Source organism: Leishmania braziliensis, chromosome 33 (assembly GCF_000002845.2).
Source record: "Leishmania braziliensis MHOM/BR/75/M2904 complete genome, chromosome 33".
Lineage (NCBI taxonomy): Eukaryota > Euglenozoa > Kinetoplastea > Trypanosomatida > Trypanosomatidae > Leishmania > Leishmania braziliensis.
Window position 1 is genome coordinate 198,003 of NC_009325.2, and position 27,771 is coordinate 225,773.

Genomic DNA, 27,771 nt, shown 5'->3' on the forward strand with positions numbered 1-27,771 from the left:
ACCCACCCCACGCCCCCACATCGCGCCGGCACCCCGCCCACCATACGGGTGGCGCTAACACGCTCCTGGCCGCAGGCCGCTCCGATGCAGCGCCGTCCAGGACCCAGCCGCCGACATCAGCAGCGATACACCGCCCTGACATCCCTGCGTCGTGGGCGCTGGACCCCTTGTCACCACCAGAAGCGGCGCGGCATTGGGCAGGGAGAGGAGGGGGCCTGCCGGGCTTCCCCACACAGAGGGGAGGGGGGGGGGGGGTGCCGAACCCTGGGAGACCGCGCGCGGGGGTGGGCCCTTCATCAGGGGAAAAAAAGGAAGAAGTGAAAATAAAAGGAAAGTGCTTGAAAACGGTCAAAGGCACGCGGCTGCTGCACACTTTCCCTTTTGCTCGTACGCGAGGGTGGGTGCCTGTCACTCTGTTTGTTGGCGTAGGTGCGGTGAAAAGGGGAAAGTGGCGCGCGGCATTCCTCACCCTTTCACACATAGCACTTGCCGCAACTCGGTGACCACCTCTACGAGGTCGTCCTGAGCAGCCAGGACAGCGTCAATGCTCTTGTAAGCGGCGGGTGTCTCATCCAGTACGCCGATGTCTTTGCGGCACTCGATGCCCAGAGTAGCAGTTTCATGGTCCGCCAGAGTGAACCGCCGGCGCGCCTCGCCGCGGCTGTAGCGCCGCCCAGCACCGTGCGAGCAGGAGCAGTAGCTTGCCGCGTTGCCCTTGCCTCGTACAATGTAGCTGCAGGCCCCCATGGACCCAGGAATCACGGCGAGTTCACCCATACGCGCAGAAGTAGCGCCCTTGCGAGTAAGCCACACATCTTGCTCGCGGAACGTCTCCTGGCCTGGTGTGCTCGCGGCATGGTCCTCTTGTCGTTGTTCTCGAATGGGAATACGAATGCGCTCCACGTAGTTGTGGTGGCAATTCACGGCTGCTTGCACCGTTGTGAATGGGGTTACGATGCACTCTCGCATGGCTGCCAGTACAGCGTCGAGCATAAGTTGGCGATTCCACCACGCGTACTTCTGAGCCCACTCCACCGCAAAGGTGTAGTCGCTGAAGTGCGCCGTGCCTTCGTCGAGGTAGGCGAGGTCGGCATCAGGGAGGTGAATCATGCGCGCCTCCATGTCTTTCTTTGCCAGTTCAATGAAGACAGACCCAATGCGGTTGCCCACACCGCGCGAGCCGGAGTGCAGCATCACCCACACGTGCTTGTGCGGCTGCTGGTCGTCGAGGCACAGTTCAATAAAATGGTTTCCGGTGCCGAGTGTGCCTAGGTGGTTGAGGTTATTTGTATTCTCCACCTGTGCGTATCGGCGACACAGCTCCTGAAAGTCGTCAGCGAGGTGCTTCTTCCACACCTGCTGCACGTTCGCTGGAACACCATTGCGCCAGCTGCCGGCGTCCGCGGCGCTACAACCTCCATGAGTGCGTCCATGTGGCACCGCCAGCTCAATTGACAGTCGCAGGTCTTCCAGTGTGTTCGGAAGATCCTCTGCAGTGAGGGAGGTCTCCACGGCGATCATGCCGCACCCAATGTCCACACCGACACACGCCGGTATTATCGCGTGCACAGTGGGCAAGACCAACCCGACGGTGCACCCGATCCCCGCGTGCACGTCTGGCATGACGGCCACAGGTGCTGGAATGATGTGCGGGCTCATGCGAGAGATGCGATGGAGCTGCTCGTTCGCGGTTCGCTCCACCTCCACACCTTTGCACCACACTCGAACTTCGACGGCACTCGAAGGATCACTGATCACCTCGTACTTCGAATGAGTCCCGGATGCGCCGCGAGCAGCAAGCGGTACATCTACATGATGACGCCGCCCTTCATGCAGGTTGGAGGCACACAAAGAAAGCCGGCGGAGAAGACCTGCGTCGTCCCCCTCGGTAATACGTCGTCGCTGCAGGAATCGCGACAGTATTCTCATCATCGTGTGCTCGGCATGTGTGTCTATGTGGAGGAACGCACCTTCGTAAATGAAAGCAAAGCATCTGCGATCTGAATGGTTTACCGTGCGCCACCCGACTTATTTTCCGTAGAGAGCAGAGAAGGGAGGAGCAAAGAGAAATCTGCAACACACTTAGCGCCCACAGCTCGCGTTCCAGCGCATGCACATTGTCCCTAAAGAGTGGCACAGGCACAGATGAAAGGTAAGGCAGAGAGAGAGCCAAAGGAAAAGGCAAAAGCAATTGAAAAAAATGAACGCAGGCTACTTCAGTGTGAATGAAGCTGCCGCGCTGCCCCCACGCCCTCTCCCCCTAATCCTGCGCATCACGCTGTACGGTTGTGCTCTGCTCCTGTGTGTTTTCTTGGAAGACTAGAGCGGAGAAAGCATGTCAGTCGTGTTCGCTGCACCCCTCGCGCACAGTGTCTCTCCTCCTCCTCGCATCCGGAGAGAATGAGCAGGGCCGCAGTAGAAAAAAAAAAAAAGCTGCGTCCTCTGGCTAGCATTGTGCGTGCCGGTGAGGGATATACGCATCCCCTCTTTGCGCCCGGCTCATACAAAATAGAATGCGGGCGTTACCAGACCTCTGATTCGTGTCTTCGTGGCTTTTGCCTCATCGTTGCATCTCTCTCTGTTAAGCGGCTGCATTGCAGGGCGTTTCTTTGGTTTAACATGCCCATTTTCTCCTATGCAAAACAAGCTCAAACTCCGCTCTGCACCCGGCCCCCTCTTCCACGGCCTGTCGCAGGCCCATTGCGTCGCGCGAAGCTGGGCGAGACACGCGCCACAGCAATGCGCCGGCCCACCCACCCCGGCACGGCCCCTGCCCCACTCCACACCCACCCCACGCCCCCACATCGCGCCGGCACCCCGCCCACCATACGGGTGGCGCTAACATGCTACTGGCCGCAGGCCGCTCCGATGCAGCGCCGTCCAGGACCCGGCCGCCGACATCAGCAGCGATACACCGCCCTGACATCCCTGCGTCGTGGGCGCTGGACCCCTTGTCACCACCAGAAGCGGCGCGGCATTGGGCAGGGAGAGGAGGGGGCCTGCCGGGCTTCCCCACACAGAGGGGAGGGGGGGGGGGGGGTGCCGAACCCTGGGAGACCGGGCGCGGGGGTGTGGCTTGACACCGGAGTACAGCGGTGCTTGCAACGAAAAAAAAAAGCCGCTCACGGGGGAGCGCTGAAAGCATTGCGGGATGGGCGAAGAAAAAAGGAGCCAGACTGCTGCCCATCGTCACCAGCACCAACAGCTCCGGCGAGCATGAAGCCTATTGCAGTCCTGCAGAGGGACTGCGGTGTAGACAAAAGCGAAAAACCTGAAGGGAGGGGGGAGGACATAAAAAAACTGTGGGCCAGAACAGTCACCAGCGCGCCTCTACACTTTCGCGTACCGTCGTTGGACTCTCCGTTCGTCGAGAGCTCAAGAAGACTTGGGGGTGCTCACGCGCCGTCTCGCTCGGTTGGTGCAGATGCTGAAAATCTCGCATCAGGATACAGAGGTGAAGAGCCATCCGAGACCTGAGACAAGATTCACGGGAATAGGCGCCAACAACGACAGAGATGGTACCCTGAGACGTTTTGCACAGAGAAAAAAACACGCGTATATCTTCTTTCCATTCCTTCATCCCCCACACGATCTCACCGGCACACATCCAGTGAAAGAGAGAGGCACTGCACAGCCCCCCCTCCTCCCCACATATCCCTCCGTACGACTACTTGGGCTCCTAGGCAGAAGGTGGGGACTTCTACTGCTTAAGCGCATTGATGCATCTCTCTGTAGAACCGGATGCGGTGGATATGGACGCGCCCTCCACACTCCTATCACGTGGGTATTGCAGTGGTAGTCGAGCGTTCTTGAGGTGATCCTCGAGCATCGCCTCGCGGCGGATGCAAAACGCTTTCCTCGTGCACTCTTTACATCCCGGATGGCCCCCGAGGAGGTGGCGGTTGGGGCAGCACCGAGTGCACAGCTGACGACCGCACCAGTCGCAGTTCGTACTTGAGCAGAACCACCCAAAGTACTCTCTACAGTCCTCGCAAAGCTCACGGTCGTGGGGGCGGCTTTCCTCTGGGGCTACCGGGTACTCAACAGGCGGAATAACTGCCTTGATATCATCGGGCACCTCATCATGAGTGCGCAGAGGATTAAGTGATTGTCCCATTTTTAGAGGGCCGAAAGGAGCATCTTCCACTGCTCACCACAGACGGCAAGAGGCAAGAAATAAAAATTCGTCGGGACGCGGGTGTGCTAAAGCCAGTAATGAGAGGTGGACAGCAAAGCAAAGCGGCCAGTTTGCCTGTCGGCGTGGGTTGGAGGTAGTCGGTGTATGTGGATCGCTGACGGGCAATGGCGGTGCAACGATCAGCGAAAGGGAACCACGAAAAAAAAAAAAAAGAAATTAAAAGAGAGGCGGTAAAAAAGCACCAAAGAGAAGTGGGGCGGAGCACAGAACAAACGAAGGAGCGAAGGAACCTGGCAGAACGATGGAGACGGGACAGGCAGGGGCGCGCGTCCCTCCTCCTTGCTGTACAGCGATGGGGAAAAGTGCGTGCAAAGCGCACCGTTCCTCACTCTCCTCTTTTTCACTCAAAGCTGAAGGCGTGGGTGGAAATGCGACACTGCGCAGAAGGCCTCGCACACACGCGCACATCCCTCTTGGAGTCGTGAGAGAGGAAAGGGGAGAGTAGGTGCCTCGCGATAGGGAAGAAACAACAGAGTTCATCTTCACAGCGCACACACATAAACACAGAAGAAATGGAAACATCATCCGCGCTGCAGTGTGGCATCCGTTAAGGAGACTGGCGTGAAGATGTTTTGCCACCGACACCGAGATTATGTAAGGCGAGTGTGTGCACTGCTGCTCCTATACGCTCAAAGTGTTCGTTTTCGTTTCGGTTTACCCGCGAGATACGGCTGCCATATCCTCTTTTATGCCTCCACTTATTGGTAGACACGTCCGTGATCTGCCACAGCGCTTTGTTCCTCTCTCGCTGCACCCAATGCACAAGAAAAAAGGTACCACGACTCGTGTTAGCGTGTCGACTTCGCCCACGCAGGTTACCTTTGGCTGTTCCCTCACCTCCCCCTCCCCTTCGTTAACGGCACGTGACTCGATCAGCCAAGCTGGATACTCCTCTGTTTACGCCAGTGTACTGACGCACGCGCCCACTGCGCTTTCTAGGTGACTGGGGCTCTGAACAACAGTACATGCCGAAAAAAGCGGCGATCAAAAGCGCGACAAATTGAGGAGAGATGCAGCGAAGTCAACGAGAACAGGACGTGCCGAAATTGGCACCCGTTGGCCGCGCCTTGCACACCACTGTCGCCATTAGAGAGGTGAAGCAAAACTGCGCCAGGCGGGGACAACAGAAAAAAAAAGAAGAAACGGCAGCTGAGTAAACGTGTTCCGGGCGGTACGACGCGACACCGGGCAGACTTTCTTCCAGGCGTGCTCTGCGAGATAAATCACCCCCAAAAAAAAAATCGTCTCCTCGTCAACGAATCCCATCCCAGCAGCCAAACTCGTCGGCAATCAGAGTCGCACACCACCACGCCCCGCGCATACCCCCAGCGGCGCCACGGCTGAGGCCTCGTCGTCGAGGAAGAGCCATCCAGCAGTCAAATTGGGCCATGCGCCCCACAGACGCTTCACGTCCTTCCCTCACATGCATGCCGCACAGTCGGCGCCACACGGGCCTGGGCGGACTGCACGCCCCGATCCAAGCGGGCCGCGTCCAGGGTCCTGCTCGAGGGCGAAGGCGACCGCGCCTGTCGCGGCGGCAACAGGAAGCGGGCTAGGTGCACGCAGGATGCGCCCAGGGAGGAAGTGGGACAGCTGCAGGTCAGCGCCCTCGGCGACCCTGCACCCCCTCCGCACACCATGACATCGCCTGGTGACGCCTCACATCGGAGTCTGGAGGGCTCCATGGTGCAGTCCGCGGTGCTCCCGCCATGCCGCCGGCATCCGTGCTGCGCCAGCCCGTCCGGTCGGACGTAGGAGACGCCGCGCACATCCACTGTGAGGCTGATCGATATGGATCCCTTCGCACCTGCCCTGCCCAGCGACCTTGCCCCTCTGACCACCGCATGCCTTGTGGGGGTGTGATACACCATGCCAGCTGGGCCCGGCAGCGTGTGCGCATAGTGCCCGCGCGTCTAGCTCGTGGGGCCTGTGCTTCAGGGCGACGCTGTCTCCTGATGAGAAACGCGAAATAATCACGGCGCACGTCCACAATACACGCCACGCGAAAGCGACGGCACGAAGACTTCAGTGCGAGGAAAAGAAAGCAGCAAAAGAAAGTGAGTCAGGACAGTCGTAACTTACAGAAATGAACGAGGGAAACAGAAAGGGCAAAAAGTGTAGCCGCGCACGCATGCGCCAGTGCGTGTGCTACGCCTCTACCCGCGCCTTCTTCTTGTCGTTGCCCTTTCTCGGAGAAGAGAAAGCCTCTCCACCTTCATCGCCGCCGCCTTCTCTGGAGTCTTCGTCGCCGTCGACCTCGTCGTTGCGCTGCCGCCGCGTGCGGGGGTCAACAGCCTCGTAGCGCCATGAAGCGCACAAGTCGAGCGCCTCCAGCTCAGATAACTTATCATCCCCTGCTGCTGCGGGCGCTGTTCCTTCCTCGGCAGCGGGGCCGCACATGATGGCCTTGATGCGTTCCTCCAGGTACGGCATTCGTATAGGCAGCTCCTGCACCTCCACAGGGATATTGGCATTGAAGCTGCATGTCTTGGGCAACTCCGTCGTGGGGGACGCCACGACGCACAGGTGCAGAAATGACACGCGGCCGTTGCGTTTCAGTACAAACGCAGTGGTCTCGTTGCTGCTTACCATGGCTACGGGCCTAGCGTCCAGTGGCGTGCGGGTGGCGGACACCATTGCCGGATGCATAGCGTAGGTACCCACATTGTCAAAGATGGGCACAAAGAAGATCTCGCTGCACCGCTCATACGCGATGAGGACGCCGCGCGGGCAGTCGCGCGGGTTACCAAAGTTATCTATACTGCTTGTGAGCACCGTCATCCCTACGACGGGGCCGAAGTTCTCCGGTTGGCCACCTGGGGCGCGAGGATGGAAAGTGCTGATCAGGTGAAACGTCTCGCTGTTGCTCTCCACCGGGACGTTGTTCTTGGCAGCCCAGAAGCACACGTCGCCGGCGTGGGTGCCAGTCGCGTAGTACGAATACGGTGCGCTCAGCGACTTGTTGGGCCTCTTGACGCAGGATGCACCGTGATGGTACGAGGAGCCGTACAGCGCCGCATCCTCTGCGCAGGCGATCTCGGCCACGCACGTGACGGGTGACTGCACGGCGCTGTGCGTCCACAGAAACTGATCCACCACATATGTCTCAGGGAAACGACTGACACGCACGTGGCAATCCTTGTCGCACGTGAACAAGCGACGGCACGCCACACCGCTGCGCTCCTCGGAGGCCGCCACCGGTTCGATTCGCGGCACGGGCGCAGTGAGGTAGAGGGTGGAAATTGTACTGAAGTGCTGCAACAGAAACACAGCGGGCTTCGTTGCGTCACCGTCCACTTCGATCGTGTGCGATGGTGACCAGCTCAAGCGAATGCGGTAAACCTCGCCGAACTTGTCGGCATACACAATTGTCCCCTCCGAGCAGGTAGCCAGCGAGGTGATGCGCTTCGTGTGCGGCCCGTACTGGTACAACGGCTTCCAATACTCTGCCTTGGCTAGCTGACTCTTCTTGAACAACGCCGGCCCTGCGTTTGTCGTAGACTTCCTGCGCGCCTCGCTGTCCATGAGGTCTGCGGTGTCCGTGCTGCCCTCGTCATCGTCTTCTTCCGACGAGTTCTGAAGTGCATTCGGGTTGTTCTGCTTCCTCGACGACACATTGTACACGTTGATAAACTTCTTGTCCCCTGCGCTCAGAACGCACAGAGGGCCATCAGGGATTTGCAAGAAAGCCACCGCGCGCACGATCTGCCCGTCATCGACCATGACGGAATTGTGTGGCGACGGTGTTGTGTCATCGCCAAGGGGATACCGACCAATGATAAGCCTTGTCCCAAACCCCATCGCGACAGCTTTGCGTGGCAACGTTGCCACACTGAGTGAGGACGCGTCATTCAAGTTGCGCGGCATTGCGCTGACTAAAGTTCCTTGATCCTTTCTTGGCTTCGCGAGTGACTGCTTCGCGTGGCTATGCAGGCCTTTGTGTCTGCTGACGTCTGTGTGTGTGTGTGTGGGGGGGGGGGGGGAGTCATCAAGAAGGAAGGGGGTAGATGCGTGCGAAAGAGAGAGGCGAACAGCCAAAGAACAAAATAGGGAGAAGAGGGAAGCAGCAGCAGCGGCGGCTGGCGCCTGACCCTTTTCCTTGGTCACTGTTTGCTTGTTTCTGTGCGCTCTTGAAGCATCCTTCTTCGACTGTATAAAACGCTGGATACGCTGAAGGAGAACCGCAGCGGAGGCACAACAGGGACGTGCGTAATGTGGATGAAATAGCAAACCGATGGCATGCAGGAGAAGAAGCCACAGAGGGCAGAGCGTATGAAAAGCACAACCAACACATCCATATTTTACTCCCACACGGTGCAACACCGTGTGGGATACGCAATGTCGCTAACACGATCGAAGCTTTCTGCTACGTTACAATGTGGTTTGTCCTCTTCAGAGTATCCTCCTCCACTCTCGCTCTCCCTCCTCCCCACATCTTCCAGTAATAGTGTCACCCTGGGCTTTTCTGCTTTGTAAAACTTTCTGAGCGGCTTCTGTTCGGTCTGGTTGTTCCTTCTCCAGTAGGCATCGAGGCAAGCGGCGGTGGCGCAACGCACTACAAGCGCTGAATGGCCGTTTTGAGAGTACGAAAGCGACACGGAGCATTCAAAGGTTAGCCGACAACTATCGTCTACACACCTCGGGTAAGGGGGGAGAGACACTGCTCTTCGTAGCTCCCGTTTTACCTCAGTGAATAAGGAAGTGGGTGTCCGGCAGGACGGCACCACCTCAGCTTTCCTTTCTGCCGTTGATGAGCTGTGCAAGTTCAAGCACCAGTTGGTCGTCCATACGTTCATCTTCGACCTTGCGGAACTGCTGCTGCAGCTTCGCCGCCTCGTGTTCATGCAGCTGCCGCTGGATGCGATCCACATACATGCGAGATGCCACGGAGCGGGAGCCGGACATGACATAGCCCAGTTTCTCTGCAGCCGCGATCTCCTCAGCAGTTTGCCCCACCTCGCCACGACGTGGGGCTCGCTTAAACTGGCTGAGAAACTCCGCGCGAGTCATCTGCGACGGGTGCTTGGCAGCAACCGTATCGGCACTGCCGGCAACGCCTGTCACAGCGTCGGCATCGCGCCCACCGCTCTCGTCTGCGTCCGCTGACGCTCGCGGACCCTTGTGCCCTGGAAGCTGAATTGTGAACTCATCATCACTGTCGCCGTTGTCACTGCGGATCTGGTGGCCACGCGACAGCTGCGAGTTGTTCGCCAGAGGAGACTCATCAGCGAATTGAACCCGTTTACGACCCACGCCAGGCTGGCCTCGGGTCTCGTCCGGTTGGGTCCGCCTTGTGGGCACGGTCGCGGCTACCACCGGAGCATGCTTGACGAGATCGCGATGCTGGGCCTTGGCCTTGGCCACTATCTTTGCGAGGGCGCTCTTCGCCACTGCAGGGGTGCGTCCAGTGGGGTCAGTCCCTTCACTGCGGTTAGTCTTCCGTGGCGGCTCACCGGACACCTCGGCGGGATCTGCCACGGCAGGAGAAAGCGAAGCTAACATAAGCCCGGAACTCGTCGCTAGCGCCTCGGCATCGGTCACTGGGGCCAGAGTAGGGCCGTCAGCACCTTCCGGGGCGCTGTCAGTAGTGGAAGCTGATCGATAGGGGTATCCGGTGGCGTGGAGAACAGCAGAAATGTACTCGCGAATTTCATTGGCCCGTTGCAGCGAGACTGCCTCAGTCTGACTGGGAGTTAGAGAGCTTTGTTCACTGCTCTCCTCCGTCGACGACGCAGTGTCATTGCGGGGCCGGCGTCGACGCTGCTCACGGCGGCGGCGCAGCTGAATAAAATTAGACTGCCACAACCAAAATCCCTGCATGCTATACGTGTTCTCTTCGAGGCTACAGCACATCAGCTGTTCCATCTCATCCCCAGACGGAAAATCTGCAGGTGAGGTGGCCGCCGTGGCCAGAGCCCAAATACTACTGCTCATTGAGTACTGTCACGAGAAAGAGAGAAGGAGGGAGGCTTTTAAAGCAGCGCAAAGCCGGCCATGCAGTGATGACCCGCACGCACACACGCACACACGCAAAGAGAGCGGAGAGGAAGAAGAAAAAAAACTCGCGTGAGGGAGGAGTACAGTTGAGAAAGCGGAAACAATAGAGGTGCGCATGTGTGCGCTTACAGGAAAGAAGAGTTGCGAAGGAGGGGGGCAAAAGAGAAGCTGAGATGCAGAGAGTGAGGTGGAGAGGGACATCGTCGCCCAATAGTGAAAGACAGGTCACACGTAAAAGAACAGACCTACTCGACACGATACGCCAGCGCTGCAGCGCTACGGTGAGCTCGCAGCCTAGCTATGCACACCAGCAACGGCTACTTTACCCCGCCGCTATACTGTCGCCACAGAAGATGATGAAAAGGACACGAAAGGTGCACGCAAAAGTCGCGCTTAGATAGCGATAGATAAACTGTGCTCTCAGTGATTTTTTCTTCGTCCAGACATGCGCCCTTGAACTGCACAGTGCAAGTGACACATGTAATACACACTAATGCAGTAGACGGCGACACGTTGCCAGCCGTTGCCAGACACAGAAAGGTGGCGCAACCGCATCGGCAGTAGCAGCCCCCATCATCGACCACGACAGCGGCGAAGGAAGCAAGGGAGCAGCGAGTGGCAGAAGCAAAGATCCCGGGGGAGTATGGCGACCATCTGCGTCAAAAGATGCCCAGTGCCGCTACCAAAGGGCAAAAAAAAAAACGAAAGAAAACGTGGGGCCGGTAAGGCAGGAAGGTGACGGAAAGCGAACAGTGTGCACTCGCACAAGCACATAAACCCTTCTGTCGGAACCCAAGAGACTACCCTCTAATGCTCCTCAAGGCTCTCATCCTTCTCGCTCTGCACCTCGCTCACCGTACCTGGGCTGTTCACTGGCGCCCCTTCAGCTACTGATGTTGCTGCCACGCCTACTAACAAGGCACGTCGAAGTGTTTCAGACACGCGCAAGCTCTCAATAAACTCCAGCACCTCTTCCTGTGACAAGCGCACCACGCTCTTCGTGTTGATGGGTAGCGACGCCATCGAAACCTCGTCCGAGGTTGCTGCCGGAGCGGTGCTGCACTTCAGCTCTGTTGCCACCCCTGCGCTCTTCATCTTTTGGGGTGGCTCGGGCGGCCTGACGGTGGCTTGGTTGTCTGCTGGAGCGGAAGCCGCCGTAGAGTCGCGGCTGCGCTTCGCGCCGGCGACGCGCGTCTTTCCGTGCGGTGCACTGTCCTCTGCAGTGTCGTCACCCGTCGCGACCTCATAGTCAGCGCCATGGGTTGCGGAGGAAGTGAAGTGCCGCTGGTCGGCAGAGGCCGCACTCACCACAGTGGTCATCAGTGACGGATTCACGAGAGAACCACTCACAACCGTCGGCAAGGGACGCGTAGCTGATAGATCCCTGACAGGCCGCATCTTCTTCTTCCGTATGGTGATGTGGCCGTTCTCGAGAACTAGGTCGTCGTCGTCGTTGACCCACGTGCGAGTAGTGCTGGCAGTACCGGGCGGATGAGTCGCCGGTGCGACCTCAGAAGTGGGCCTATTCATGTCAGGGGCGACCGCGCGGCTCTCTGGTCTCGTCTCATCGTTGACCGTATCAAACCTTTTCATGCTCTTTGATGCCTTCTCCTTTGCCTTGTCATTGTCTGTGGTTCTGCGAGGCTCGCTGCTGCTACGACTGCTCCACCCAGTAGAGGTGCTCCAGCCGTCGTCATTGTCGACCCGACTACCAGGTGCCCCTCGGTCGGTGGATGGTGGGAGACCGTCGCGAGAAACATGCCCGGTGGTTGCGGTGGCTGGCCCTGCCGCAGCAGACAGTGGTGCGGAAGCCTGATCATAGTTTAGACCTCCCGGCCGACAGCGGGCCTCCACTTCAACCCTGCTGAACACTCGGAGCGGAGGTGGCTCGGCGCACAAGGAGTCCAGCAACTCCTCCTTCTCATTCGCAGAGAAGCTGTACGCAACACAGCCCCCGTCAAACACTCGGTGACCCGGAGGGCCGCGGACCTCAATTGGCAGTAGCGACGGAGGTGGAGTAGTATCTAGCACGAGCGACTGCAGCTTTGCCGATGCCGCTGAGGGCGACGGTTGAACAAGATGTAGGCGGTGTGAGGTAGTTGAAGCGCCACCGTGAATAGAACTCGGAGAGGATGCGGTCTTCACCAGAGGGGGTGCGCGCGGCACAGAAGGTGGTCTCAAAATGGAGCGTAGAGTGCCTTGAAATAAGTCGGGTGCACCACGCCTGCTCGCACTCTGGACAGGAGCCCCACCACTCTCCGATGAGACCCCAGCGTCAGCCCCGGGAAGAACGTGACGTAGCGCCGCGGCGGCGTCCGGGAAGGAACCGCAAATGCAAGGCTCCGAGAACTCCGCGGCAAACCCCACCTCCTCCAGCTCAGCCGCTGCTATTTGAGGCTCGGTGTGGGGAAGCGAGCGACAAGCCTTCACATTGGCCGTCGATGGCTCATCGTCGTTCGATGACTCCGCCCTCCACGCGCACCGGCGCACTGCTAACGCGGTGGTACACATATACCGTGCATCCTCATATGTTATGGATGTCAATGACACCCCATCGGATGGCACCCCAGGTGTCGCTGTGGTGAGAGATACTGAGCTATTATACGACTCCACCAGCGGTCGTTGCGCAAACAGTGGTGCGGCCATTACACGTCCCGCAACGTCCGGCAGCTGGCTCGCGAGTCGCAGAAGACTTTCCATATCCGCCGCACCATCCGTGGATAGTCCGCCGCTAGAAGCGGCGCCGCCCGTGTTGCGAGACGCCGAGGTCGCCTCCATAATTTGGAGAATGCGCGGGACCGTCCACGGTGTCAAGACATCGCTAACTCTATTGAGCATTATTGGCACGGAGGAAGAGACACACACGGCCGCTACTTCAAAGGAGTGCGCCGCGGACTGTCCTTCTTTGCCCTCTGGAGGTGGTAGCGGGGAGGAGAAGCCCCAGAGGCTTTGAAGTGAAAAAAAAAAGAAGAGCGGTAGTCTAATGGTAACAATCGGACACTGTAGGGGGAGCAACGTGACGCAGTGCCGTCATCTGCTCGTCGATCAGCGCAAGTACTGAGGGACCAATCCTAATGCTTTGTCTTGCTTGAACGCCAGAGGTCGTGCTATCCCCTGCTTGTACTGTGCCTCCCCCTTCTTATGGGTGCTGCAGAAAGGCCGGTCAGGAGAAACGCGTAACGCTGTAGGGAAGAGATGGCTAAGCCAGACGAGCCAGTGGGTATCAAATCATCTACGACGTCGAGAAGTAGCCCGTCTTTATTTTCCGCTTGAGTGAGGGGAGTGGACTCTGTGGAACATGTAAAGGAATTGAGAAATACAACGGAGAGAAACAGCTGGCGTGAGCATGAAGAATGCACATGGTGCCTCGAAACCCTTTCGGGCATGTGAACCAGCCCTCCACCCCTCTTCTTGTCAACACATGTACACGCTCTTGCGCATATGAATGGCTCCACAAAAAAGCAGATGCCGCACCAGAGAGCCGTGTAAGCTGGACTCAAGTGGAAAGATGCGAGCGCTACGTAGAGAGCGCGGCACGCTGACGCCATGCATGGAGAACAGGGAAAGGGGGTTCAGAGCTCTGTACCCTTCAGTCTCCTCACTTGTGGGAAGTAGCCGCGAACACATCGACAGGAGTATTTTCACCTCCCACTGTGTTGGATTGCTTCCTCCGTGCTCTTACAATTCTATCCCCGATAAGCTTTCGATTTGCATTCGTTTCCTGCTCGTTTCACCTGCATGAGGAAAAGAGAAAATAGGTGAACGCATGTGCTCAGAGAGCAAACAAAAAGGTCATGAACATCGTTTCCCCCATACAAAGGGGGGGGGGCGGGGGGTAGAAGCGTTGCTATACATGTATGCTCTAGCAAGGGAGTATTTTTTTAAAAAGCACGGAGGGCGAAGGTCTGCGTAGGTTGTGAGAAGCACGAAAAAGGACATATGAAGGCAGAACAGTGTAAAACAAGAAAAGTATCAGCGGGATAAAGGCTGAGTGAGCGGCAGCTAGGAGAGCAACATCTCCTGGGTGCTTGTGTTCGCATGTGGGGTGCGAAGCATGCGATCAACTGGTTACTCTAATCGCTGCCTGAGCAACACAAATGGCTGTAGTACACAATCCCACTGCGTGGTGGCTTGAACGCCGCCCTCGCAACTGCCCCATATCGCCTCCTGTGTAACCTCACATCGTAGATGCGTGGCGCCGTCAGATGCTCGTCATCAGGTCCTGCAAGGACGGCGCAAGGTCTGGGAACTGCGCCGACAACTCCTCCATGACATTTGCCACCGCCAGGCGGCCCTCATCCAGCCGCGCTGCCTCCGTCGCGGACTCCTCGGGGTAGCACAAGAGCCGGTACGTGCCTGCCTCACCATCCCGCAACCGTTGGAGGTGGTTCTGCCGCAGTCGCTTCTCGTCTTCAGCGCGAGTTCGCTCTTTCTTAGCCGCAGCGATTTGACCCTGCAAATCCTCAATCTGAGCGTCTAGGTTCTGTATTTCGTGTTGGGTGCGGTCCACATCCGCTGCGATGCGATCCATCTCTGCCATGCTCTCCTTGATTAGTTTCTCCTTCGTGCGCGACTCCTGCCGCTTCGCATTCAGTTCCTTGAATAGGCGCGTGTTCTCCTTTTCCACAGCGACCCTAGTTGCGCCGTTCTTGTTCTTCTGAGACGCTATCTGAATTGCCTTGCCTTTCGTCCGAATGGCATCGCGATGGTCGATCATCTTTCGCATCTCCTCGATGAGGAATTTCTGCTCGCGCTGCAGCTGCGACATACGCTGCTCCATGAATGTGATCTCCTTCTTCATCTTTTCCATCTCGGCACACCCGATTGTGGGGTCCAGCGCCATCTCTGTTTCCCGAGCAACCTGCAGCTTCCGCTCCCAGAACATGATGTCCCGCTCGCAGGAGAGGATCTGCTCGACAATGTCCGACTTGCTCTGACGGGTTTCATCTACCTTCTTCTCGAGCTGAATGGCTTCACGCTTCCTCTCCTCAAGTCGTCGAACCAGATCGTTTTCAAGAAAGAACACGTCATCAGAGGCATTTCGCTGTGCGCCATTACTGTGGCTGAGCAACGTGTTTACCTGCTTCATTTCTAGATGCATTGCATTTGACTTGTTCTGCAAGTTTGCAACCTGCTGCTTTCCTTCGCTGATGTTGGCAAGAAGGCGGTCCTTTTTCTGGGCCAGAATGGTCGCCTTCGTCTGTGCATCGAGGATGGCTTCGTTGATGTCATTCATGGTGTTCTTGTAGTTAACCAACTCGGTTTGCAACCGAATCCACTCCTGTTGTAGTGCCTCGTTCTCGCTAGATTTAGAGGCAATGGCCTTGGAAAGACTGTTGATTGTCGCCTCGAGGGGTCCGACATGATCGCCCTGCATATCGTTGTGCGCTGCTAGAATCTGCTCGTATTGATGATTGAGCTGGTCAAGCTGGTTTTGCTTGCGATCGATCTCGTCGTTTCGGCGGCGAATGTCGACCTGCATCTTCTCTACCATCGCACTACGCGACTGCAGTTCCTTCTCAAGGTCAGCAAGAGAGGCTGCAAGCGTTTCGTTGTACGCTTTCGACTGCAGTGTATCCACGCGAATTCGCGCCAGTTCGTTCTCCATCTGAGTTACCTGTTGCTCCTTTGCGCGGATAGAGTCCTTGATCTTTCGGATCTCCAGCAGCGCTCCTTGGCTCTCCTGCTTCAAGGTGCACTCCTTGCTCAGATGCACCAACACCTCATTCTCCATTTCAACGATGGCCTTGGCGTGCTTTGCAATCTGCTTTTCCACCTCTGATAGCTCAGCTACCTTGTCTTTCATTTTCTGCTCCTGAGCCTTGCGCTCTTGGATTGTACTTGCAATGCTCTTTTCCAAGAGTGCATATGCCTTAGTGGCTTCCTCCTTCTTCGTCAGCAGCCCATCCATCTGCGTTTCCAATATGATGATTTCATTGTCAATACGAGACATGAACGCAGTGAGTTTCGCATTCTCTGCCTGTTTCGTGCGAATGTCACGGCGGTAGCCAGTGATCTCGTTCTCGAGTACAAGGAGTTCATTTTTCTGTTGTTGCAGCGCCTCTTCGGTCTTCCGCACTGCATCCTGCCGTCGCTGCATGCCGATAAGAGAGCTTCGCCACTGCTGAACGAGCTGCTTCTTCTCGATAACAATGGCCTCCATCTCCGATGTTGCATCGGCCAATGTTTCGCGAGCGCGCTTTGTTTCCTCACGCTGGCTGTCTATCTGTTCGTCTAGTGTTGCACTCTCGTTCTCGAGTGCCTTGATGCGCTCCTGCATGGAGAGGATGAGTGAATCTTGTCGTAGTTTTGCCTTCTCCAGGTTGGTGATATCGTCCTCCGTCTTGTGAGCCGCGCGACGCTCAAGCTCCACCTCATCCTTCAATTCTCGATTGAACCGCTCCACCTTCATCAGCGTCTCCGTCAGCTTCGTCAGCTCGTTGTGGTGGCGGGTATACTGTTTTCGCAGCTCGTCAACCTTCTTCTGAGCGCCCTCTGCCGCAGCAGAGAGCTCCTCACGGGCACGCAGCCTATCATCGTGTTGCTGCTGAATTGCTGCGTGCTTCTCGTGGTACCCCTCCAGGGTCTTTTGCAGTGTTGCCAGATGCTGTTGGGCATTGTAGAGGTCCACACCACAGCTTTCGCGCTCTTTTTCGACACCTGACAGTTCATTCTTCGTCTCATGGATCTGTTGCGATAGCTCCTGCAAGTGCTTCCGCAGCTGCTCTTCGATACGGCGCTGCACTGGTGCGAGAATATCCGATTCAGGGTCCATCTCGGAAACGTCGCTGTCGCTTTCATAAGCGACACTCTCATTTGGAGACGGCATTTTATCGATTACTTTCCTCCTTTTCTTTGGTAGTTCTATGAAAAACCACAACCGTCACCAAGCTGATGTTCTAAAGCTTCGACAACCAAAGCGATAAGTTTTGAAAGGCTGATGAAGAAAAATAAGCAATACTGCTGCAAAAAAAGCATTTGGGGGAAAAGGAAAACTAGGCAGGAGTGCATATAGATTCCATATCGCATTTTTGACCACGATGCGAGGAGTATGGTACTTGCAAAGGTGCTCGACAATAGTGTTTGCAAAACAGACTAAATAGCTCTTCAGATAGCCGAGAAGCACGAGTGCTCTCAACTGCCAAGCAGCATGATTGACAATCAGAGTGAAGTACAGCAGTTTTTCACTATTTTCCACACTTAGGTCTCCATGCAGGAAAAAGGAAGACTAACTAGCGTCTTTGTTGTTGCTTTGTCTTTTGTATCCGATTTCCTCTCCGCACACCACCAAGAGAAACTGGAGGTACTCATGTGAAAATACCTATTTGCGTGCTGCGCCGCTTTTCTCAGCAAGTCGTTTTTCTTCTTTCACAGCCCATTCCGGCATCTGATTGATTTCGTTATAGTTAGGAACAGGGGCCTGATCGATGCCGTTCTGATGAGGGCGGTACTTCTCTGGTAACTCCGGCACTATGCGATAGCTATAGTCTTTCGTTTTGAATTGTTTATAATATAGCCATTCCTCCTTCGTATCAAAGCGCTCAGGGGGATTACCGTTTTGAAAAGCCAGAACTGCAGCACGGATAGCACGGCGCGTAAGAAGTGGAACACCGCGTGTGCGGAGCTCGCGTTTGCTACACGTCATCAAGTCATTCCAATCTTTGAATGTTGCTTTGAAATCGCTTGTTGGGGCTAAACGATGGACATCAGCCTTTTCCAAAAACACCTCATGGTTTGGCACATACGACGTTGGTGGCCGAATCACAACGGGCAGTACTTCGGAGCGCATTGATGTTTCTATAGGGGCGAGCTTGCGCGGGTCAGGCATGTATGTGTACTTGTACGCTTTGTGTGGACCAGTAGTCTGGTCCAGAATTCTAGTTGTGTAGCGCATCGTGACGCCTGAGAGTAGAATGTAAAGAAAATCCAGCTACCTGAGTAGCTCGTGCTATGAACAGATAAGACATTATAAAGCCACAAGTAAAACAGAAGAAAAAATAAGCAAGAATATATATAACCATAGGGATTAGTTCAAGAAGTCAGTCACATGCAGCGAAATGTCATAAGTAAGAGCTGCTTTACAAAGCAGCAACGCAAAAAAAAAAAGGCACATAAATGGTGCTGATTCATATGTCAGCGTATCGCATGATCCAAAAGAGCACATACACCTGTACTCTGTGACCATGTGAAATTCCACACACAAGTTACACAACAGTGATTGCTAAATGTTCTGCAGCCATAGATTCATTCTATCCTGGCGAGCAGCGATGTCAGATCCTGAAGCGAAACTCAATCTGAGATTAATCCTCGTTGACATACGCGCAGCAAGAACCTTAAGGCTTGGCCCGGTGTACCAAATACAATACACTATGCTTGTGTGTTTCCTCCTCTATAAAAGACAGTTTCCACAGTTGTCAAGATACATATACAGCAAAATAGGGCTTCTAATGTCGATGCAACCCATTTACAATCAACTGCTTAACACTCATCTACATTTGCGCACCACAGACTACACATAACTCTTCACTCTAGCACTTATCTGTGCACTGCATTATACATCATTTTTAGATCAAAGAATCACTTCCTTTAAAAACACTTCTATCTACTGCTGTACAACTTAAGTTCAGATCCGCTCTATACCCCGCCTGTCGCAGGCCCATTGCGTCGCGCGAAGCTGGGCGAGATACGCGCCACAGCAATGCGCCGGCCCAGCCACCCCGGCACGGCCCCTGCCCCACCCCACACCCACCCCACGCCCCCACATCGCGCCGGCACCCCGCCCACCATACGGGTGGCGCAAACATGCTACTGGCCGCAGGCCGCTCCGATGCAGCGCCGTCCAGGACCCGGCCGCCGACATCAGCAGCGATACACCGCCCTGACATCCCTGCGTCGTGGGCACAGCACCCCTTGTCACCACCAGAAGCGGCGCGGCATTGGGCAGGGAGAGGGGGGGCTGTTGGGCTTCTTCAAAAAGTGGGAGCGGGCCTTGATACCGACCTGGGAAGCCCCTTCTTGTCACGGTCCATTAGCAGATCTAGAAGGTTGCAAAGAAACAAGTGTAAGAGGGACAGCTTGAGGACATCTTAGTGGTATCATGTGCAAGTATTTTAACATCAGTGTAGAAAGCATCGTGTCGTATCCTTATTGCCAGAAAAACAGTAATCCACAGATCTAAGAGTCACAAAGACATTCACATGTATGCTATGGTATTGGAGGACAGTGAGGTGTAAAGTGGTGTTCAAAGTGTTCGGGAATTTCGAAGCTGCTTCAAAGTTGAAGTAACTCCGTATTCAAAATTGGGTGATATTCACTGGCAAACGCATTCTCGTGCAAGTAGAAAGTCGAACTCAAGAGGCGCTGAGTTGAATTTGGAGAGAAAAGTATTGAGGAGATGTAGCTCTAATTACCGTCACAGTATTAATGCATTTCAGAAATACAGAACTTCGGTCGCAGGTAGCTGAGGGTAACATCGATATTGCATGGTACCTCTAAAAGGAAAAAAATCTAGGTGCTCCGTGCCAGAAAACAGGAAACGCTGAAACTCTTCATTTAGTAAGGCGATGGCAAGTGTGAATGAAAGATCAGAGAAATCTGTGACGTGGCAACAAAGTCCGAGCACTTCATTTCCTCACGTACCACACTACCCTGAGTGAAGCAGTGGAAGTCGTTTGCTGAATTCTTTTGCCCCGTGCGAAGTGATCTTTTGCAAGTCCACAGGTAATGTCATTCACTAAGATGCACCTGCACCCGAGGGCTTACTGCAGTCGCTCAGCTTTCCTGACTTCACCACGGCTGGCAGGGCTAGGCGACATTGTCATGGAAGGCAAAGAACACATCATAGTGCGCATGTCATTTACTTCAACTGCCCGCGCAAGCGCAAATTCTGTCTTCAGCACCGGAACCGAGCAGCGCGTAATCATTGGCATTTTTTTTTAGCTTACAATCGTATTCCTGTTGACTTTTCAAAATGAAAAGTGCCAAAGAGAAGCCACGCAATGTGCAGCCCTGCAAACAGTTCAATTTAAAAGGGAGCATGCAAGTGTGGTTCTCTCTCCCCCCCCCTGCGGTATGCCTGACTCCAGCTGCGCGGAGACAGGATGCGGCGACAACATGCACAAATCCTGGCGAAGCACCATGAGAGGGTAGGTTTCATACATTCCCCTCACCCCCTTCCCCCGCTTAGCCGTTTTGAATGAATAACAAACTGGTGAGTGACGAAAGCGAGCCCGATTCCAGTTCCCGGATCCAGGGGATCAGAGAAAACTCTAAAATTCAAAGAGTGTTTTCTCTTGCCAAGAGTGGCACAGGGTATAAAGCGAGAGAGAGACTGCTTGCCAGGCGAAACTTACTGCAGAATCCTATTCATTCAGGACACCGTCATTTCTGTGATAATTTCACGGACGCTTTCTCCCCCAGCTTTCGAATCGGCAGCACTCAAACCTGTTGGAAGAGAGGTACTGGTGTGCATTGCGCTCCGTGAACTATCTCCCTGAAGTCTTCACCATTTCTCCCTCGACCGTCATGGCAACATACACATACGCGCTGGCTAAAGCTGCACCGTGGTACCGTCATTACATGTGACATAATCTTCATAGCTCTGTTGCGCTGCTTTGAGCTTATTTCTATTAACATGTGCTCTTACTTCTTACTTTGGTCATGATGGATTGCGTACTCCAATAGTGGTGCATGAACTTAAAGAGTTGTTCTAGAGTGTGCAAGAGAGATGAAAGCGTCAAGTCACGTGTTGCTTAGCACAACCGGTAGTTCTCTCGCATCATCATCGCATTTGCTAGCTACCACATGGGAAAATGCACTAAAACATTTCCGACGCGCCCTGCTTGAGTGCGGTTCTCCATTAGACATTGAGCACTCACAACGAATCGGGCTACTTTTTTCAAAGAATGTCGGGGACACAAATGAACTAAAACGTTGGACATCAATTTTCGATGCTGAGAACGTTCCAGCAACAGCGCTCCTTCTCAAGGCACTGGTAAATCACAGCCAATGGCAGACAGCCGTGAAACTCCTTGACCTCAACAAGGACAGCGGAGTCGCATGTGAACTAAGTGAAGCTTTAGGTCAATGCCTTGTAGCCAGAGGACTTTGGCAGCAGACGCTGCAGTTAGCAGACTTTCTCCGCCAGTGTCGAGCTGACGTTGCGCCGAGAGACAACACTCTTGCACCGGGTTATACTTCACTACTGAGCAAAAGGGAAGACAACGATTCCCACCAAATGGCATCAAACCCAGCTTTTCTACCGAAAGAGGAAAAGCCAGCGTACTGTGGATTCGTTTCTGCAGTTGCTCGCGCATGTCCTTCAAAGCGGGAGTGGAAAGAAGCTGTTAGAATACTACACAGCCTAGAGCAGCTTGTTGATCGTGAGACGAAGCAGAAGCTATACGAATACAGAATTGCTCGACTTGTACACGACGGTGAAGCGTACGAAGATGTAATTGAAACAAGTCACCGCGAACTGGGATTTCGCACATCCCCTTCGCTGGTTCGCTCACTTCTTCACTGCGCCATAGCAACAAGCGACTACAGTCTTATAATGAGCTGTCTAGAGCTGCTGTGCTCGTTCGGTCCTGCTGCAATATCCGTAAAGCTTTTCGAATCGGCTTGTCGACTGCTTGTGTCGTCTGACCAAACTTGGATGGACAAAGATCTTGCTCGGTTTGAATGCGTTGTGTGTGAGAAGGCCGCTCTAGTGAAAGAGAGGGATCTCCAAAAGCTGATATCTGCTTTTTGTGCCGACTACGATTTGAAAATACCTACTTTTATTTCCTCTCTGTCGGTGTTAGTATCATCTTCGAATGCAGTGGAGACTCCCTCATGGATGAACAGCATCACCAATCTCGACCGACTCGCGAGCACACTCCTTTCTCAGAACCGATGGGAGGAGGCGTTACAGGCAGCTACCTTAATCAGAAATGGTGCTGCGCAGAATGATAATGAGCGTGTTATAGTCAACATACTACGCGAAACTTGCTCATCGTGGGCGAAAACGCTGCAGTTTTTTACACCTTAGACAATCAGCATACAACATCTCTGAGTGTTCTTATATCGAGAAAGGTCAACTTTGTTCTTTAGTTAAGCAGAATTCACTGGCTGACCAGTGTACTATGAAAGCAAGGAGCTGTGCTAGAATAAAATCGACAATTGAATAACAGGTAAGAGGGAGGCTATGGCTTTTTTTAGCCATGATTTACACCCCCTTGCTAACAATCACCTACAGCTCACATAGGCTTGGTGTTGAGGAGTTTTCTTCAGATGAGTATCTATCACTTTTGTCCTGCGCATGTTTGTCTTTCTTTGTTTCTGAGATGACGCCCAGGTAACGATACACATTCATTGCAATCACCTTTCTCCAGAATAGAAAACAAAACGCAGCATCCCCAAACGGCCCCACCGCGATTCGCAATTTTCTCGCTTTGACAATGTCTCGCAATCTGATCGTCAACATGTTCTTCAACTCCCCCGAGATTCAAATACTCGGCCCAGTGCAAGAGAACACCATCGAGAGACTCAACAATGTACTTCCTGCCTCGACAACGTCCACTCGGAGTATTCGCAACAGTCAGCCAAAGTTCGAGTACTTGTCGAATCCTGATCACTGGAGGATTAAACTGGACGGTCAGTTCTGCGACTCCGAGGGTGTGTCGCGCTTGATGGTTCTTTTACTGGATGCGCTCGAGGAGGAGGGTGGCTGGACGCTTGTTTCGTCAATGGCCTCCTCTCCTCATACTTGCGGTACGCTGCAGCAAGATACCGTGGAGAACTACAAGTTTTTCTTCTCCAGGTACGAAGACGATGAGTGAGCACAGATGTGTTTAAACTGAGAGATACATTTCTTTTGCCATTTCTACCTCCGTGATAAAAAAGGAGGTACGATACGGCTCGTTAGTGTGTCTTCATTTTTTTTTTTTTTTGAAACTCTATATGAGTCAACCGAAAAAAAGGTTGAATTTATCATTATTATTATTATTTAATTTGAATTGTTCTCCATGTAGTCTCAGAGGCTTCTGTTCATGTATACTAGCTTTTTGGTGCTTCGCACGAAGCCGACACAATACAACAGTGAAAAAAAAAAAGACTATTGGGTAAGCTCTTCTTAGCTGGAGATCAGTGAGGACTTACACAGTGTTTGCCGTGCCTAGTTCGAACGCAATCGGTGTTTCTTTCTCCTTCGGTAGTAGGAGCGCTGAAATATGAAGAAAAAAGATCTGATGTGCAATCTTCTGTTGTTTATGGTTACCGCGTCTACGTTGTGCTGCAAAAATGTGTATCGTGATGCGATTGCTGCGACAATAATGCCGGAGCCTGGCAAATAATGTGTTTTGCTGTCTCAACTATACCTTTTTCATACATCTCGCATCTCTCTTTATTGGCTGGAGTGCTTTAGTTTGCTTAGTCCGATCGCTTGAATATCACTCTGAACCGAACCTTTTTTTCGCTGTAACGATGTCCGAGGACGCAGCAGTATTAACAAAGCAGCCCATGGAGGGAGCAACTGGAGCAACAAGTGCACTCGGAGTGGATGACAGTACCATGAGTGACATTATCGACAAGTTGCGAATGCTTAGCTACGAAAGCGCCTTTTGTCGCAGCTTCAAGCCGCCCTTTAGTCCCCTCAACCCTTACTACTTTTTAGGTCATTCGTCAATAGACAATCCAAATGCCCAGTTTTACTACTTTACCTCCTTATGTGTGTGGCTCATGAAGCTGTGTGGACACCAGGTTGACGCTCCCGGACAATTTGATGACCCGAACGCCTCCTCGACGACGATCCTAGCAGAGCTGCGCTCGATGAACATCGCAATCCCAAACATTGCACCAACCCGTTTGAAGCAGGGCAGCGGCGAGGCAGTTCTGGCTGTACTCTCTGCTCTTGTAAATGCAGCGATTTCTGGCGCTGGATACGATTTTCAGCCAATTGATTACAGCCAGGTGAGCAGATACGATGAACTAGCTGCTGTAGCAGACGCCGAGGACGAGCAGGGTGCGGACGAGATTGAGGATAACGTTGTGATCGACAGCGACGATGACGACGAAGTTTACGTGCGCGCTGTTAGTGGGAGTCGAAATGCCAAAAGCGATGCAGACCGTCCTCCAACGCCCAAAGTAGATGTAGAAGAGTGGAAGATGGAGGTGGAGCGTGTCGCCCCGCTGCTTCAGGTGCGCCAATCCTCCCTAGACGACTGGCGTTCGCGTATCGAGAGCGCCACTGTTTTATTCAAAGCTGTAGAGAACATGTACCCTGATGTCAAGCAGATGCTTGAGCGCCTTGCGAGTGACATGGATAAGTCACGAGACCGGATACAAAAACGAGAACAAACGCTAGCGCAGCAATTCTCTGATCAGGTGGAGGATTACCGCGTGAAACTGCGCGAACTCAACACCTCGCGTGATTCAGCTAACGTGGCTCAGCAAACCGTGCAGCAGATGTCAGTGGAGCTGAACCAGATCAGTGAGCTACTGGACCAGACGAAGCGTGATATTGCGGAGAGGCAGGCCAGGATATCGGATACGACTCCACTCATTCAGGTGAAGGAAGCGGTGGTCAAGGTGCAGGCTGAGATCAAACTCATGTCTTTGCGTATTGGCATTCTCCAAAATGGCGTATTGCAGCATGTTATGAAACAAACCAAGGCTCGGCGTGAGGGACAAGCAATAGAAAGGGCAGATATGTACAATGGAGGAATCATGTTTTCCTGAAGATGCTTTTCAGTAGATGAGCTACTCAGGTACATGGTCACCTTACGCCCCTTCTAAACGTCTTGTTTTTGCCCCCGATTTTCAATACAGAGAAGGCAGCAGCAATCATGGGTGTCGTCTTCAAAGGCTGCCACTTGTGGCTACATGTATGAGCGATTCCAGTCAGGCTTTCCCTGTACTTTCTTGTCAAATAAAACACTTTGCCTTTCAGCCTTTTCCTCGTTTCAGGCACGTGTGCTTGTGGGTGTGAGACTTTCTTCTGATGTACTCGTCCTGCTGTATGGATTAGTGCTACCCAAGAATGTTCACTACCTTGATGCAAAAATGCAAAACTGAAAGCGAACCTCTCCCCGAAATGATGGTAGCGCATTCTGCGCGTCATGGGCAGACGAGCTAGCGAGGTGTTGCTGAGCTCATTCATTGTTGGAGAGAGGTCTTATGCGGCGGACGGTGCCACTGGTCAACGTGTTTCTCTGAGGGCGTACTACGCTTCCAAATACCTCAGTCGAAGGGAAGGATGCATTGAGAGGTGTCCGTCAATGATGTGGATAAGGTTGAGCTGTCCAACCCGAAGCATGCTCAAGGCGACCTCTGACTCTTCTTCCTTCTCTTGGCGTGGACACCCTCTTTTAGAGCCACCCACATATGTTCCAGCGTTCACGGTGCAGCGGGTACGACAATACCGCTCTTCTCGAGCTGCGCTACATCTCTTTTTTTTTTTATTATTATTTCCTTTCCTCTGGTGGGGTGAGGAGGTACGGACTAAGCAAGGACATATCTTACTTCTTTCCTAGCCCCTTTTAGATTCGAAGTACATTTCCGTTTTTCCCCTTTCCTACCACCCTGCGTGTCACCAACGTTATCGATGCCATCGTCAATTTTTTTTTTCTTCTAGCTCACATTCATATCGGTATTGACCTGTGAGTTGCTGGATTCCCACCGAGGCCCGCATCACACAGTTGCATCATAATGCGAGTGCTCTCAGAAGGCAGGTGACAACGCTGAAAGAGGTATTGGAAGCCGAGCTGGAATGCATGGATGCGGAGGTGCACCGCCAGCTCAACGAGGCTAAGCTACTTTTCGTCACCCGCGAAGACTACTCTGTAGCCCGCATGAATCGTCGGAAGTTGGTCATACGGAGTCTCACTGGAGCATGCGAGGGAGCATTCCGCACGGAAGAGCTCCTGGGGGCTGAGGAAACAACCGACTTTGCCAGCGAACAGCTAATATGTGCTGCGGCTACCAGAGCCGTGGACACCTCAGCTAGTGAAGGTGCGGCGCCGCGGTCAATAGACACTGCCAAGGTAACGTATCCTTCCGTACTGTCCGCAGAGTGCTCAGCTACTAGGGACGCAGCGGGTGGCGATGTGTTCTCTGCTAGAGACGCAATACGGGATCTGCTTCCCCGTGTGGAGCAAGTGTTTGATTTCTACGCAGCGTCGCACGTAGCGGATGCCGAGCTGCTGTATCCAGCAATACACCTGCCTCAGTTCACCACGATGGTGCGCGACAGCGCTCTTGATCGCGGGCGTCGTCCTCTCCTTCCCGAGTTGCTGTGGATGACGGTTCTGCGCGATTTGCCTTTTGCTGGTAGACGCGAACGCACAGACCGGCGCCATGGTAGCACTTTGCTGCTTCCGCGTGTCTTCAACGACGACTCTCTTTTCCATCCGGTTGCCACGCGGAGGGACTTGTTTGTGCACGAACGGCTCCGATCAATCACGAAGACGGAGTTCCCACGTGCGCTTTACGTCGTTTTTCGTGTTGCTGTCCACAACGGACACGAAAGCGCCTCTGTACACAAGACCTTCTGCACTTATCTCTCGCAACATTTCTTGCCCGCCGTGGAGCACCGCATTCGACGTCGCAAAGCCTCTCGAGCCTTCCTGGTCAACGCCAAGGCTGCTCGCTTTGCCCCTAGTGCTCCATCCCCACCAGCAAAACCGCCTGACCCACTAGCCGCGTCAGACTTGCCGAAGGCAGCGGCAGGTGTCTGCCCCTCGCCCCCGACCCTTGCCGACATTGTAGCAACGTACAGCAATGATACAGAGGTGCAACGGGCTCTCCGCCAGTTCACGCCGCAGCTAAAACAGTGCTTTCGTCACGCGGTACGGTGCCTTCCTACGTGTCGTACCGAAGATGCCCGCATGAGCATTGACGCGTTTGTGGAGTGTGCTCGGCAGCGTCAGTTACTTCCGCTAATCTCACGAGAGCAGCTCAGGGACATCTTCGCCTTTTGTCTCACATTGGACGGCTACAGCGCTCGCGGTGCCGCGGAAAGTGGGGAACTTGTGACGAAGCAAGCAGCGACGCTGACCATTCGCGATAGCATCACATGCTTTTCCTTCACTGCGGCTGTATACTGCCTAGCGGAGGTCATTTATGGTGGCGCACCGCTGCTGCGTGAGCAGTACGCATCGCCCTATGCGCGAATCTCAAAGCTTCTGGTGAAGATGTTTATACTATGATGCCGTACAGCGTCAAAACAGACACCCACAGGAAGAGGTAGGCAAAAAAAGGGAAGGAGAAGCCCTTGAGTGGCTACTTTCCATAAGGCAGCTGCAAGGCGTGTACGCACGCTGTTTCGCCATCTGTACGACCCTGTGTTCTCATGCAGGGTCCTAGACGGCTGCAGAGACTGATTGCACATTACTGTAGATTCTGTTAGAAGTAATATACGCACGGGTAAGACACATCAACACACTCCCCCCTCCACACACGGGAGAAATGGCTGCGGGAATGGTGTAGGTAGCGCATACCTTCATACACCTTCTCCCACCCTCTTGTACACACCAAAAAGACCAACTGACATGCAGGAACAATATACCCTCGCCTTTTATACCCTGTGTACGTCTCAG

At 54.1% G+C, this 27,771-nt stretch overlaps 11 protein-coding genes across 11 annotated transcripts; 4 read left to right on the top strand and 7 right to left on the bottom strand.

Moving 5' to 3' along the window:
- Nucleotides 1-465: 465 nt before the first annotated feature.
- Nucleotides 466-1,521, bottom strand: LBRM_33_0570 (conserved hypothetical protein; the record flags this gene model as incomplete). The annotated part of the gene is made up of 1 exon (XM_001567777.1): nucleotides 466-1,521. The coding sequence occupies one exon, from the start codon at nucleotides 1,519-1,521 to the stop codon at nucleotides 466-468; it is 1,056 nt and encodes a 351-aa protein (XP_001567827.1).
- A 2,179-nt stretch (nucleotides 1,522-3,700) lies between these two features.
- LBRM_33_0580 (conserved hypothetical protein) lies at nucleotides 3,701-4,117 on the bottom strand (the record flags this gene model as incomplete). The annotated part of the gene is made up of 1 exon (XM_001567778.1): nucleotides 3,701-4,117. One exon carries the CDS (start codon nucleotides 4,115-4,117, stop codon nucleotides 3,701-3,703), a length of 417 nt encoding a protein of 138 aa, XP_001567828.1.
- Nucleotides 4,118-6,346: 2,229 nt separating this feature from the next.
- Nucleotides 6,347-8,065, bottom strand: LBRM_33_0590 (conserved hypothetical protein; the record flags this gene model as incomplete). The annotated part of the gene is made up of 1 exon (XM_001567779.1): nucleotides 6,347-8,065. The coding sequence occupies one exon, from the start codon at nucleotides 8,063-8,065 to the stop codon at nucleotides 6,347-6,349; it is 1,719 nt and encodes a 572-aa protein (XP_001567829.1).
- An 861-nt stretch (nucleotides 8,066-8,926) lies between these two features.
- LBRM_33_0600 (conserved hypothetical protein) lies at nucleotides 8,927-10,063 on the bottom strand (the record flags this gene model as incomplete). The annotated part of the gene is made up of 1 exon (XM_001567780.1): nucleotides 8,927-10,063. The coding sequence occupies one exon, from the start codon at nucleotides 10,061-10,063 to the stop codon at nucleotides 8,927-8,929; it is 1,137 nt and encodes a 378-aa protein (XP_001567830.1).
- Nucleotides 10,064-11,002: 939 nt separating this feature from the next.
- LBRM_33_0610 (conserved hypothetical protein) lies at nucleotides 11,003-13,033 on the bottom strand (the record flags this gene model as incomplete). The annotated part of the gene is made up of 1 exon (XM_001567781.2): nucleotides 11,003-13,033. One exon carries the CDS (start codon nucleotides 13,031-13,033, stop codon nucleotides 11,003-11,005), a length of 2,031 nt encoding a protein of 676 aa, XP_001567831.2.
- Nucleotides 13,034-14,396: 1,363 nt separating this feature from the next.
- On the bottom strand, nucleotides 14,397-17,024 carry LBRM_33_0620 (conserved hypothetical protein; the record flags this gene model as incomplete). The annotated part of the gene is made up of 1 exon (XM_001567782.1): nucleotides 14,397-17,024. The coding sequence occupies one exon, from the start codon at nucleotides 17,022-17,024 to the stop codon at nucleotides 14,397-14,399; it is 2,628 nt and encodes an 875-aa protein (XP_001567832.1).
- Nucleotides 17,025-17,516: 492 nt separating this feature from the next.
- Nucleotides 17,517-18,089, bottom strand: LBRM_33_0630 (conserved hypothetical protein; the record flags this gene model as incomplete). Its single annotated transcript, XM_001567783.1, has 1 exon — nucleotides 17,517-18,089. The coding sequence occupies one exon, from the start codon at nucleotides 18,087-18,089 to the stop codon at nucleotides 17,517-17,519; it is 573 nt and encodes a 190-aa protein (XP_001567833.1).
- Nucleotides 18,090-20,921: 2,832 nt separating this feature from the next.
- Nucleotides 20,922-22,226, top strand: LBRM_33_0640 (conserved hypothetical protein; the record flags this gene model as incomplete). Its single annotated transcript, XM_001567784.1, has 1 exon — nucleotides 20,922-22,226. One exon carries the CDS (start codon nucleotides 20,922-20,924, stop codon nucleotides 22,224-22,226), a length of 1,305 nt encoding a protein of 434 aa, XP_001567834.1.
- Nucleotides 22,227-22,635: 409 nt separating this feature from the next.
- On the top strand, nucleotides 22,636-23,016 carry LBRM_33_0650 (conserved hypothetical protein; the record flags this gene model as incomplete). The annotated part of the gene is made up of 1 exon (XM_001567785.1): nucleotides 22,636-23,016. The coding sequence occupies one exon, from the start codon at nucleotides 22,636-22,638 to the stop codon at nucleotides 23,014-23,016; it is 381 nt and encodes a 126-aa protein (XP_001567835.1).
- Nucleotides 23,017-24,004: 988 nt separating this feature from the next.
- On the top strand, nucleotides 24,005-24,913 carry LBRM_33_0660 (conserved hypothetical protein; the record flags this gene model as incomplete). Its single annotated transcript, XM_001567786.1, has 1 exon — nucleotides 24,005-24,913. The coding sequence occupies one exon, from the start codon at nucleotides 24,005-24,007 to the stop codon at nucleotides 24,911-24,913; it is 909 nt and encodes a 302-aa protein (XP_001567836.1).
- Nucleotides 24,914-25,947: 1,034 nt separating this feature from the next.
- LBRM_33_0670 (conserved hypothetical protein) lies at nucleotides 25,948-27,381 on the top strand (the record flags this gene model as incomplete). The annotated part of the gene is made up of 1 exon (XM_001567787.1): nucleotides 25,948-27,381. One exon carries the CDS (start codon nucleotides 25,948-25,950, stop codon nucleotides 27,379-27,381), a length of 1,434 nt encoding a protein of 477 aa, XP_001567837.1.
- Nucleotides 27,382-27,771: the final 390 nt, after the last annotated feature.